The sequence below is a fragment of the Benincasa hispida genome, chromosome 8 (assembly GCF_009727055.1).
Source record: "Benincasa hispida cultivar B227 chromosome 8, ASM972705v1, whole genome shotgun sequence".
Lineage (NCBI taxonomy): Eukaryota > Viridiplantae > Streptophyta > Magnoliopsida > Cucurbitales > Cucurbitaceae > Benincasa > Benincasa hispida.
Window position 1 is genome coordinate 29,986,449 of NC_052356.1, and position 12,233 is coordinate 29,998,681.

General features: G+C 34.3%; 1 protein-coding gene across 1 annotated transcript; it reads right to left on the reverse strand.

The window, feature by feature from the left end:
- Positions 1 to 6,315: 6,315 nt before the first annotated feature.
- On the reverse strand, positions 6,316 to 6,792 carry LOC120084008 (uncharacterized mitochondrial protein AtMg00810-like). Its single transcript, XM_039039913.1, has one exon. The coding sequence runs from the start codon at positions 6,790 to 6,792 to the stop codon at positions 6,316 to 6,318; it is 477 nt and encodes a 158-aa protein (XP_038895841.1).
- Positions 6,793 to 12,233: the final 5,441 nt, after the last annotated feature.

The following is a 12,233-nucleotide window of genomic DNA, read 5'->3' on the forward strand; positions in this document are numbered from 1 at the left end:
CAACACTGACCCTTGTGGAGTTCTAGAAATTTTAATTCCTAGAATAACATCCCTTTCGTTTTATATTTATTGGCTAACATTTGTTTAGTAGTCTTAATAATATTGGCATTGCTACCTATAATTAACATACCATCAACATACAAACACATAATGCCATGGTCATTCTTATTACTATTGTCATATACAAATTTGTCGTATTCATTAATTTTAAACTCATTTTCCAACATACATCATCAAAATTTTCACGTCTCTATTTTAGTGCTTGTTTTAATCCATAAAAAGATCTTATTAGTTTTCAAATTTTGTTTTGTTTATTAACTGGACACAACAAACCCTTTATATTGTTGCATTTAGATCTCTTCATCTAACTTACCATTTAAAAATGTTGTCTTGACATCCATCTGATGTATCTCAAGTCCATGCAAAGCCAATATTATTATGAGCATAAGGATACATGTAATTCTAGAAGTAAATATCAAAATAGTAAGTCTGTCTTGTTGCTTGTAATCTTTGGCTACAAGTCTTGCCTTATATTTATTTATTAATCCACCGGTCTTCATTTTTTATTTAAAAATTCACTTACATCTAAGTGATTTACTTCTTATTAGAATATCAACAAATTCCATAATGTGATTTTGCGTAATAGACTCAATTTCATTATTCACGGCTTCTTTCCAATATAAGGCTTCTGCAAAAAACATTGCCCTAGTTAAATGTTTAAGGTTCGTTTTCTAACAAATATGTTACAAAAATTAGGCCCAAATGGTTTTGAGATCCTCATCCTTTTACTTCATTTGAGTTTATCTTCCTTATTTAATTCAACATGAAAAAGCGATAGGATGATTCGTCACTCGATATATGGATGTTAAACAAAAAACACTGTCAAAAATTGCAATAACAAAAATATCGACAACAAGTAAACAAGTAAAGGCACACAGCAGTTGGTAACCCAGATTGGTGATAAACACCTGTGTTTGAGGGGCAGAGTGCCCAGGAAAGATAGTCCACTAATATTAAAGAGTTCAGTAGTTTATAACATAATACTTATCTGTAATACACCAACTACTACAATGGCTCATGTAGAGCTTAACTCACACGTCACCTAGGCTTCCCCTAGATGTATGACTCCCTCTCAACTGAACTTACGCTCCCCCTAAGTATGTTAATTTTAGCGTCTGACACTTCGACACCCGATAGTATGTGAGAATCCTCTCACGTTGATATCTTTCCTCACGTCGACAAACTTCCTTCACTGATGAATCTTAGAATCTTCCTAAAACGGAGAACTTCTCCTCCAAAGCTGAGTCTTAAGCTCCCCCAAGATTGAGAATCCCTTTTCACGGATGAAAAACTTGCACAGTAGAATAGTAAGTAAATGAGCAAGAATACGATGTAGAAGAATTTGGCCGAAGTACAAAAATCTTCCTCAATTAAACAAATGCAGCGATCCTAAATGGTATGCAAAATTGTCTTTAAAAATATTGAATCCAACAAAGGAAACAAGTCCTCATTTGGAATAAAAGTCGCGCTTCAAAAAAGGAACATATGAGACTAAATGTCACAGCTAGATATTTCCAAATAAGGAAAATATTCTATAGGAAAATATTCTGATGTCACAACTGGATGTTAAGACTTTATTTGAAACATATGTAGAACCACTACCTTAGATAAAATTATAAAGCCAACAAACCAAATCTCTAACAAACTCTCCTTTTGGCTTATAATTTTTTTTATAGACAGAACAAAATAAACTACCATTCAATAATAAGCACAGATCCGAAAGAAAGACTTGACAAAAATAATAACATCAACAGTATAACACTAAATAAGCCAAAACATATTAGTCCCTAAAGTAAAAACACAAAATAAACCAAAATCATGAACAAATTGAGAACTATAACCAACCAAGAACTGAATTCAGACAGGATTGAAATTGACCAACCACCCTTCCTTTCTAGCTATAAAAAAATCACCCAAAAACATCAACTTCGTGGTTGAGAAGAGGAAGCTTCTGCATCCTTGGACAAGACAGACTACAGGATCAGTAAAATCCCATCCATTTCAGCCTTTCTATCTTGAAGTTGGCACACCAAAGGCTCAAGGTCACGAGATTCAATGGAAAGCAGTTGGAGAATACGACTACCAAACGAAGAAACTATTAAAGCTCGAATTGAGCCATCAAGATAATAAGTTGTTGTGGTAGTATCTAGATCAGGAACATGGTGACCCTACAGGAGCTTAGGGTTGATGGAGAAGAGACTTGGAGATGGTCTAATAACTTTTAAAGCAGTGAGAAGATCAAGCTTCTGAGACAACTGGATACCACAGGTAAGACGAGGAAAACAAATAGGCAATTTTAGAGTTGTGGACCCAATGTGTCATTTAATCTGGTTGAGTACAAACACACCATAATTGAACTGTTCTCTAGTTCCAATTTGATACATCAAAGTAGCAAGAACAATGGACAAACCAAATTCGTGTGAAGAAGGGCACCAATTATAAATCCCAATCCTATGTAGAAGGGCATATTTAACACTAAAACCAGCTGTAGGTTGTTGAACCCTTCATAGCCAAGTGGAACGAGCTCCTCCAGTCAATTCAAACACCAAATCTCTTAGAGAAGGATGTTGTTCTCTCACATTTTCAAGCACATTTCAACAAAGAAATTGGTTGATCACGACAGCAGAAAAAACAAATTAATAATGCCTAATATGCACTCTCTAAAATTCTGGGCTAGTTGAATTTGCAAAATCTGAAGAAAGATTCACAATGAATTCACGCACTAGTTGGGGATAGTAGGGCCCAATGTTTAAAATAGTTATTTCAAGACCAACAGGTTGAATCAACTCCATAAGCTCAGCACACTCTTGAGTACGATCAGATAATTCCTTCTCATCCACAATATTACTGATAACTTTAGAAATACAAGTTATTTTATCTATTTTATCTAAAAAAATTAGGAAAAATCATGGAAAATGCGACAGCCTAGTAAGAAAATTATAAAATTAATTATGTTATGCGATCACATGTGTACAAAATCTTATAATCCACAAAATATATAAAAACCATACTTTTTCAATGCAAAAATCTATTCATACGATCACAAGATGTCACCACAGAAGAAATTCTAGATGCCAACATTGGGATCAAAAACCAAGTTGGTAGCTGACAAAAAAGCTTCACAAGAGAGCTAATGAACTTCTAACGCGAAGCAGGTGGCACAACATGGTATCAAAGTTAATGCATCTTGTCAGCACAATCATTAGTGAGAGAAGAAGTTGCTTCTTGATGCCTATAAATACTTAGCGAAGTCTCCACCTTTAACATATGATATAAGGCAGAAGAGAGCCAAGACATTGAAAAATACTCTACACAAATTCTCACTTACAGAACAATTCCCTTTGAGCTCTTGCAAAATCTTGAGTGAAAGCTCAAGATTTCTTCCTAAAAATAAAAGGGAAAGCTTCGCCTTCAGTACAATTTTCGCAAAGAAGTTATCCATAAAGTCGAAAGGAGCAAGGAATTGCACCACATGACTTGATTTTCTATTTCTATCTCTTTTTCCTTTATTGTTATTGTTGTTTATATTGTGTAAAACTTTGAAAAACTTCTTTTCATCAATATGAATGCATCCATAGTTCATTGTTTATCCATCTCTCCATCTTCAATGATGAGCAACTAATTTTCTTTACGGGTTGAGAAACATTGCAATTAACATGAACTAAGTTAAGCTTTATCACATGTTCAACTTGTTTTATGTATGCTTTATGAACTAGTTGAATAAATCGAAAGAGTGTTCCAAATAAAATGCATCTATGCTTGAAAAAGAAAAAGATTTACACCTCATAAAGCAAGAAGAGATTACCTTTAAAAATAAAGAGACATCTTTTGCGTCGAAGACTCATTGCATGCATCCTAGAAATAGGACATTGTGGCTAAATACACTGAGAAGTGTAAGTTACAATTTTTTATTAATTCGCTTGAATGCATGATTTATGCATTTACTTACGAATTGTTAGTAAATATTTCTCTCAACCTGATTTTATTCATTGGAAATATACATCTCTCCGTATAGATTATTTTAATTACAATTGTGAATCCCATCGCATCCACCACTATTTATTTGCATTAGCGACAAAATAGAAACACCAACTCGTCGCATATTTAAAAATAATTTGTGTCAAATATGAAACAATGGTTGTCATCACATTAATAGAACACAATCCCTGAGTTCGACCCTAGACTCACCAAAATTTTAGTTAGATTTATACTTGGGTCTAATTAGATAAAATAATGCGTTTCTAAAGGCATAACATAGTATTCAGTTCATTGTATAGTAAAAATGCATCAATTACGTTTAACAACATACTTCCATAGGCTTGGACTTTCTTTAGTGTGAAAAGAGATCCCATCTAAAGACATAGAGGGAACATTAGTCACGGATGGTTATTTTCTTTTGGTCTGAGTCATAGCCTTAGTGACTCGAACAAAGCCTGTAGCTTCATTGTTTAAGGTGCTATTGAAACCCTAGTCAAAGACTTCCTCGGAAGTGGTTTGCTTAGTTTCTTTATCAGATGGCTCAAAGGAGGTATCAATACCAACATTAACAACGCCAGAAACACCATCACCAACAACAGTTTTCTTAGATTGAAGAGTAATAGTGATATTGTGTTCATCATCAGAATGAGTGGAGCGAAGAGAATTCTCATGACTCGGATTGCTAGATTTAGTGTCAACTTTAGATTTAACAACATTTTTCACATTCTCAAGAGTCATAGAGTTCAACAAATCAACATCATCAGGATTTTGATCCAGTAAAGTGGAAGACTCATACAAAGTCTTGACATTTTCTTCAACCGTTTGAACCTCGTCACTAGGCCCAGTACTAGTAAAAGCTGGAACCATAGGAGCACTTTGCGAACTAATAACATCAAGAATAGAGGAGGAAAAAAATGATATTCTCAACAACAGACTTTAAAATCTTTCATAACAAGCGTTCACATCTTCAGCTTCTTCTAACTCAGCAAGAGTCTCAACATTATCAAGTACCGACATTACAGTTGAAGTAGGAACATACATTTTTTTTAGACTCACAACAACCCGAAATAATAACATTAGAACCCAAATCAATGACAGAAGTATGAACAAAAGCATCAACAATACCAGAACCAGATTCAAGATTATCATTAGCAACTAAACTACCCTTGGAGTGTCACATGAGCTTTGACAGAAAGTTCAACAAATTCGTTAGGGTTTCTAGGCATGGTAATGTATTCATGCATGTGATTAGACTCATCACTAGAAAGGGGTTTGTTTGGAATAATTTCAACACCAGCCTCAATTAAATCAACCATCATTAAAGACGATGCATTCACCTTTTCTTTCTCTTTAGATTCAGATGGTTGGCTGGCTTCTGATCGCCTTCTTGTTGCTGAGGGAGATGGAACTCAAAATTCCTTATTTTCAACAGGAAAACCCCGCACATGAACATCATATTCTTTTGTAGAGGTCGGTGGAACATCATCTACAATATGCATCTTGTGCTTGGCTTTTTCTTTGTATCTCAAAATTTTGCTATCAGAAGTATGAGTCCTTTGACGAGTACTCACCATTATAGAAGACCGAGTAAGATAACTAAGAACAAAAATTTTGAACAGGGGTAGTTGAGGGAGAAAGAAACCACGATGCAACAAGAAAACCTATCATAATTAAATCTTTTGCAATTTGAATTCAAACAGTACTTTGAAAATAAAACCCGGTTAGACTTTCCTGAGTTTTCAACAACCATAATTAAGGTGATTAATTTCATGATCTGCTTTATGGTTTCCACGTTCGATGGGCTGAGATTTCTGCTGAATGAACCATGACTTTAATTACTTTTCCTTAAAGACAGAAAGATGCAAGGTTACCCTTAGAGCCTCAAAATGATCAACATCAAGAGCCTTGGTAAAAATGTCAGCTACTTGATTTTTTGTGTTAACATGCTTTAACACAATTTGTTTACTTTCAACAAGGTCACGAACAAAATGGTGTCTAATGTCTATATGCTTAGTAAAACTATGTTGAACTGGTTTTTGGATATATTAATTGCATATTGTCGTAGGAAAGAGTCATGATATCTTGTGAGACATCATACTCCATCAACATCTGCTTCATCTAAAGTAATTGAATATAGATGCTCCTTGCTGCAATATATTCTGCTTCAACTGTAGACAAGGAAACACAATTTTGTTTCTTGTTGAACCATGAAATCAAGTTTTTTCCCAAGAAGAAGCAACCTTTGGATGTACTATTTCTATCCTCTTAGCTACATGCCTAATCAACATCATAGTAGGCAACTAGAGAGCTACTGGTATCAAGGGTATACAATAAGCCATATTCGCTAGTGCTATTTATGTATTTGATGATTCTCTTTGCACTGAGTAAATGATTGTTTTTAGGACAAGACTGATATCTAACACATACACCAATGGCAGAGGCAATGTCAGGTCTGCTGGCAGTCAAATTAAGCAAACCCTCAATGATACTCCTATTGAGACTCTTATCAACATTAGTTCTCCTGGAGTCTTTTGACATTTTTACATGAGTTGGAGTAGGAGTTCTTTTAGCACAGGCACTTTCAAGGCCATATTTATTCATTAAATTTTTGGCATATTTGCTTTGAAAGGTAAAAATTTCCTCATTTATTTTCTTTGTTTGAAATCCCAGAAAATAAGATAGTTCTCCTACCATACACATCTCAAATTTATCCTGTATCTGTTTCACATAGAGATCGTCCATCTCTTGAGACATTCCTCCAAAAAAAATATCATCAACATAAATTTGAACAATCACAAAATTTTCATGAGATCTCTTCACAAAGAGAGTTTTATCAACTCATTCTCGTCTGTACCCATTGTTGATAAGAAATTGAGTAAAATGCTCTTACCATGCACTAGGAGCCTGTTTAAGGCCATAAAGGGCCTTGTTGGATTTATACACATGTTCAGGGTGAGAGGAATCCACAAATCCTTTGGTTTGAGCAATATACACTTCCTCATTTAGAACTCTATTCAAGAAGGCACTATTTGTTTGGTTATATGTCCTAAACCCGTAGTTTTATAAACAGTAAACATATATGAAGTTTATTCAGACAAATTGTTGAATGAAAATGAATTGATAACTCTAAATCCAAAAAACTACGAATCCTTGGCTATTGTAATAAATACTTGGACTTTATGTGGAGACATAAGCTAGATCAAGTTCGACTAAAATTGCCTAAATAGTCTATAGTACTTGGATTAGGTTGGGTCCCTATTTCTATAGATACTATTAAATACGACCCGCTTTATGATTGTTACAAATGTTGTAAAATGTCATAAACGATGTGATCAGTTCGTTCATGTAGGACATGTGAGCGGGGGAGTTTTACACGAGGAGATTGTGTAATACTAACCACGAAATAATCACTGTTACGTATTAACACTGATTAATTTCATTTCTTGATGATCTAGATAACTTGATTTGAATCCCGAGCTGTCTACCAACTCCTGTTTATTTGGGATTGTCCCTTGCGTATGTGAGGGTAAGCTCAACAGCGCTGCTTAATATGCCTCCCATTTTAGGGATAAGATCGGTAGATAGCTGGAGACATAGAATTTGCAAGATGGAATTCACTTCTACCCACTTTAGGGATAGTAGAAAGATTATTCCCTTAAGAGCTGATCCCGAGTCTTGAACAAGGGGCCCCATCCTCTCATTGGCCTGAGAGGGAATGGATTTAATGGTTAAGATCCTAAATCACTTGTTCATTAGTGGGATAGTGGTACTTAAGGAGAAAAGATGTAACTCAAAGGTAAAACGGTAATTGACATAGCTAAGGTTATGAACAACCTGTGAAGGATCAACTTATTGATAATGGTTATATCAAATAGGCACATAATATATCTTTAGTGAGGGGAGTGCGACTATAGGCTATAGTGGACAGTTCTATTAGTTAACGAATGTTGATTAACTAGATTAAAGAGTTTGATCAGTTAGTCTCAGATCATTGGAGCCCATGACCTATAGATCCATTGGGTCTCCTTGCTAGCTCACTACGAACAAAATTGAAGAACTAGGTGAAGTGAGAATTTGAAATGTTCAAATTCAGCCTTTAGGGAAAATTGTATTTTATATAAGATATAATTTATAATTAATTAATTAATTAATTATTTTGGAGAGTATTTTTTTTTATATTAGCATAAAAGTGTTTTTTAAAAATTGATTAATGCGATTAATCAAAATTAGCTGTCAAAGTCAATTTAATTAAATTTGTTTATTTTATTTAATTAAAATTATTTTAATTAAATAATTTCTAAAATATGAAAATAGTATTTCATATTTTGTCAAAAAATTGTTTTATTAAATTTTTTTTAATAAAAAATTAGTTAGTGGAAAAATCCAATTGTTGGAATTTTCCACTAACTAAGTGGATTTTGAAGTGGCTCTTGCTAAGCTTGACACCTATCTTTTTCATGCTAATGGAGTTTGAGGCGGAAGTCATGCAAGAAGGATTTTTGCATGTATTTTGTTTATAAATAGGTTTCGATTTTCAAAAATTAAAAGTTAATGCTTCCTTAATTTTTGAAATTAATCTTTTTCAAATTCTCTTTGACTCTCCAAATTAATTAGTGAAATTTCCTATTTTTCACTAAAGTTTTGGTCCCACAACCATGTTCTTCAACTGGAGAATAGTGAAGATTTACCATTGGTGGTACCAATTGCTCGTGGAGACAAAGTTTATTGTGGAAACTACAAAGGTTGTATCTCTAACTCTCTTCACATGATTAATCCTTAGTTAATTATTGGGTAGTTGCAATTAGTAGCATTTTTAGGAATAATAACCAAGTATATAACATCATTTAAAAAATTGCAAATATAGCCAAGTCTATCAGCGATGAACTTCTATTATTGATAGACTCCTAAATCTATTAGTGATATACTTCTATCATTGATAGACTCTTACCAGTGATATAGTCTATTACTGATAGACTCCTACCAATAATATGGTCTATCACTGATAGACTATTTAAATTTGATCATATTTGTAATTTTTTTACATTATGTTATATCCGTTAATACTTTGGGTCTAATGTCTATATTTGCAACTGTCCCTTAATTATTTGTAATTAGAGCGTTATGATTCATTGCTTCCTCTTTGCATGCTACTTATTTTCCAACACTCTTCACATCCATCTGATATAATTTAGACTTCAAAAGACAAGCAATTTCGAGCAAGAGTATGATGGCTTCTAATCTTGCAACAGGAGCGAAGGTTTCATCAATGTCCATGCCTTCAACTTGAGTGTATCCTTGAGCCACTAATATGGCTTTATTTCTGTCACATTTCCATTCTCATCAGTCTTGTTCTTGAAAATTCACTTGGTGCCAATAACATTCATATTTTTCAGGCTTGGGACAAGAGTCTAGACGTCATTCCTCACGAATTGCTCGAGCTCCTCTTGCATGGCATTCACCTAACATTCATTTTCAATAGCTTCTTTGACACTTTTTGGTTCAACAGGGGAACTGAAGAAAATATTGTTGATCATGTCAAGATACTTGATTTTATCCTTTCTTCTGCTCGTCACTCATTCTTCAATGTCCCCAATTAGAGGGATGATTTTTACGAACCCTGCTGGAAGATCGCTTTTTATTAGCTTCTACCTGCTCTAAGGTATTCTGGGTAATCTCCATTGGAATTTCTTAATTCATGTCAGAAGGCATGTCAGACGAGATGTTAGGCAGATTAGTAATAACAACTGGAGTGATGTAAAGATCTTCTTCTTCAATGGAAGGCAAACTGAAGGATGCAACATCATCATAAACTACAACGTTAATAGACTCCATTACAGTATGATTTTGTTTGTTATAGACACGTTAAGCTTGACTATTTATGGAATATCTAAGAAATATCCCTTCATAAGGTTTGGAATCCCATTTTCTTCTAGTCTCTTTATCAACAAAAATTTAACAAACACTTCTAAAGATATGAAAGTATTTAACGTTTGATTTTTTTTACCTCTCCATATTTCATAAATAGGGCTTAAGTTTCTTGGTCGTAAGACAATTATGTTATGTATATGACTAGTCGTGTTTAGCGCTTCTGCCTAGAAGTGAATTGGTAAATGCTTTGCATGTATCATCGCACGAGCCATCTCCTACAGAATTCTGTTTTCCTTTTCCACAATTCCATTTTGCTATGGTGTGATAGGAGCTAAAAATTCATGGTGAATTCCCACACATTGCTGGAACTTAGTAAACTGAGAGTTTCCAAACTCCCTACCATGATCACTTCGTATATGTATCATATTCAGATCTTTCTTATGTTGTAATTGAAGACACGAAGCATGAAAACAAAAAAAGTATCTAATTTTTCATGAAGAAAATGCACCCATGTTGCATGGGTCCCATCAGATCATACCGTTTGCCTCTCAAACTCTCAGATTGTATAGGTCCCATCAGATCGATATGAAGAAGTTCTAGAACACGCAAAGAGCTTGTGTGGCCAGACTACTTGTAAGAAGTATGAGTTTGTTTACCAAATTGACAATCTCCATATATATTCCAGGAGAAACTGATAAAGAGGGAAACCAGATATAGCGGTGGTTGCAAGAACCTTCTGAATAGTCTTCATGCTTACATGCCCAAGGCGTGTATGCCATAGGCTCGCTTCAATTTGTCTAGAGAGATGACAAACTCGCGAAGTATGATCAGAACTCTATAGATAACAATTATCAGAAGATAAACCTTTCATAGTGAGAGTTGTGACATTATTTGTGACAACACATTGTCTTTGGTAAAGCTCACATTCAATCCTTGGTCGCATAGCTGGCTAATGCTAATAAGATTGACAGCGAGTCCTTCAACCAACATTACTTCTTTCAATGGAGGAAGACCCAGATAATTTAGTTTTTCTTTCCCAAAGATTTTCCATAAGCACCATCACCAAATGTGACCTTTCTGGAACTTACAGATTTGAGATCAGACAAATAGCTCTTCTCACCAATCTCTTATCGAGAGCTTCCACTATCAAAATACCAGTCACCATTAGTAGAGGATCCGAGTGAAGACAAAACCACATTACATTTGTTCTGAACATTTTTCTCTCTTCATATCTGTTTGACTCTTGACTGTATTTTATATTAGTTTCATGAGAAGTATGAAGAACTTTTGGAATAGGTGGGTCTGTAGAGAATCTTTAGTAATTGATAGAAAAAAGGAGGTTTGTGGCCCACCTTTTTAAAATGTGACAAATCTATCTTGGTCTAGACAAGTGGTCATCTTTCAATACCACTTTTCTAGTAGATGTACCTATAAAGCCATAAGACTCTGAATCTTTAGTTCTAACAAACTCAATCTTTTGCTTTCCTTTTAGTTTTGACTAATTATGATGCTGACTTCCACTTTTAGAAAAGTCAAGAATAGAGTTATCACCAACAGTTTTTCCTTCAGTCAAAATTTTCTCGAGAGACTCAGTACTAGTGTTTAGCATTTTGCATTCTTGCATACTGAATCCTTTTCAGCTTCAAACTTAAGAGAATTCACGCTTCAAATTTGCTATAGTAGGCATTAGTTTGTGATTGTCAACTATCAAAGTCTTAATTCTCACTTTTTGCACATTAAGGGCTTTATGATCATCTTGGCATTTGAGAAAAGAAGCCTGATAAGAAGGATCTGTAGATTCAAGTCCTGCAGTATCATGATCAATTTTTTCATACACATCATATTAAAAAATATCACAAGATGAGGTGTTAGAAGAGATGTTACTAACAGGAACTTTGACATCATCCTCTAGGTCACTGCTACCTTCAGATTCAGCCTTAAACAAAGTTAATATATAGTCGTTGCTTTATCTATTAAAAAAAGTGGAACATTCAGCCTGAATATGACCAAATCCACCACACTCTCTACATTTGATGTTCTTTTCCTTGTGAGAAAGTAGATTACCTGACTTGCCAGTTTCCTTCTTACTATTTTAGGATCTGAATTGATTGGGGGAAGTAAAGCCTCCAGACATGTTGTTACTGTAAGAGCCGTCCATGCCGAAACATTTGAGCACATGATTAAACTGTTTTGAAAATCGATTCAGTAAGAGAATCTTCTAGATCTTTATCGTCATCAATCAACTCTTCTTTAACAGTGGATTGACGAACAATTTCCTTATTTTCTTTTCTATTTTCTATCAAGGACATTTCAAAAGTGAGTACGCA

What these genes read in the sequence shown, in the direction of transcription:
- LOC120084008 (XM_039039913.1), bottom strand. Translation starts at nt 6,792, where the DNA reads ATGTCTCAAGAGATGGACGATCTCTATGTGAAACAGATACAGGATAAA.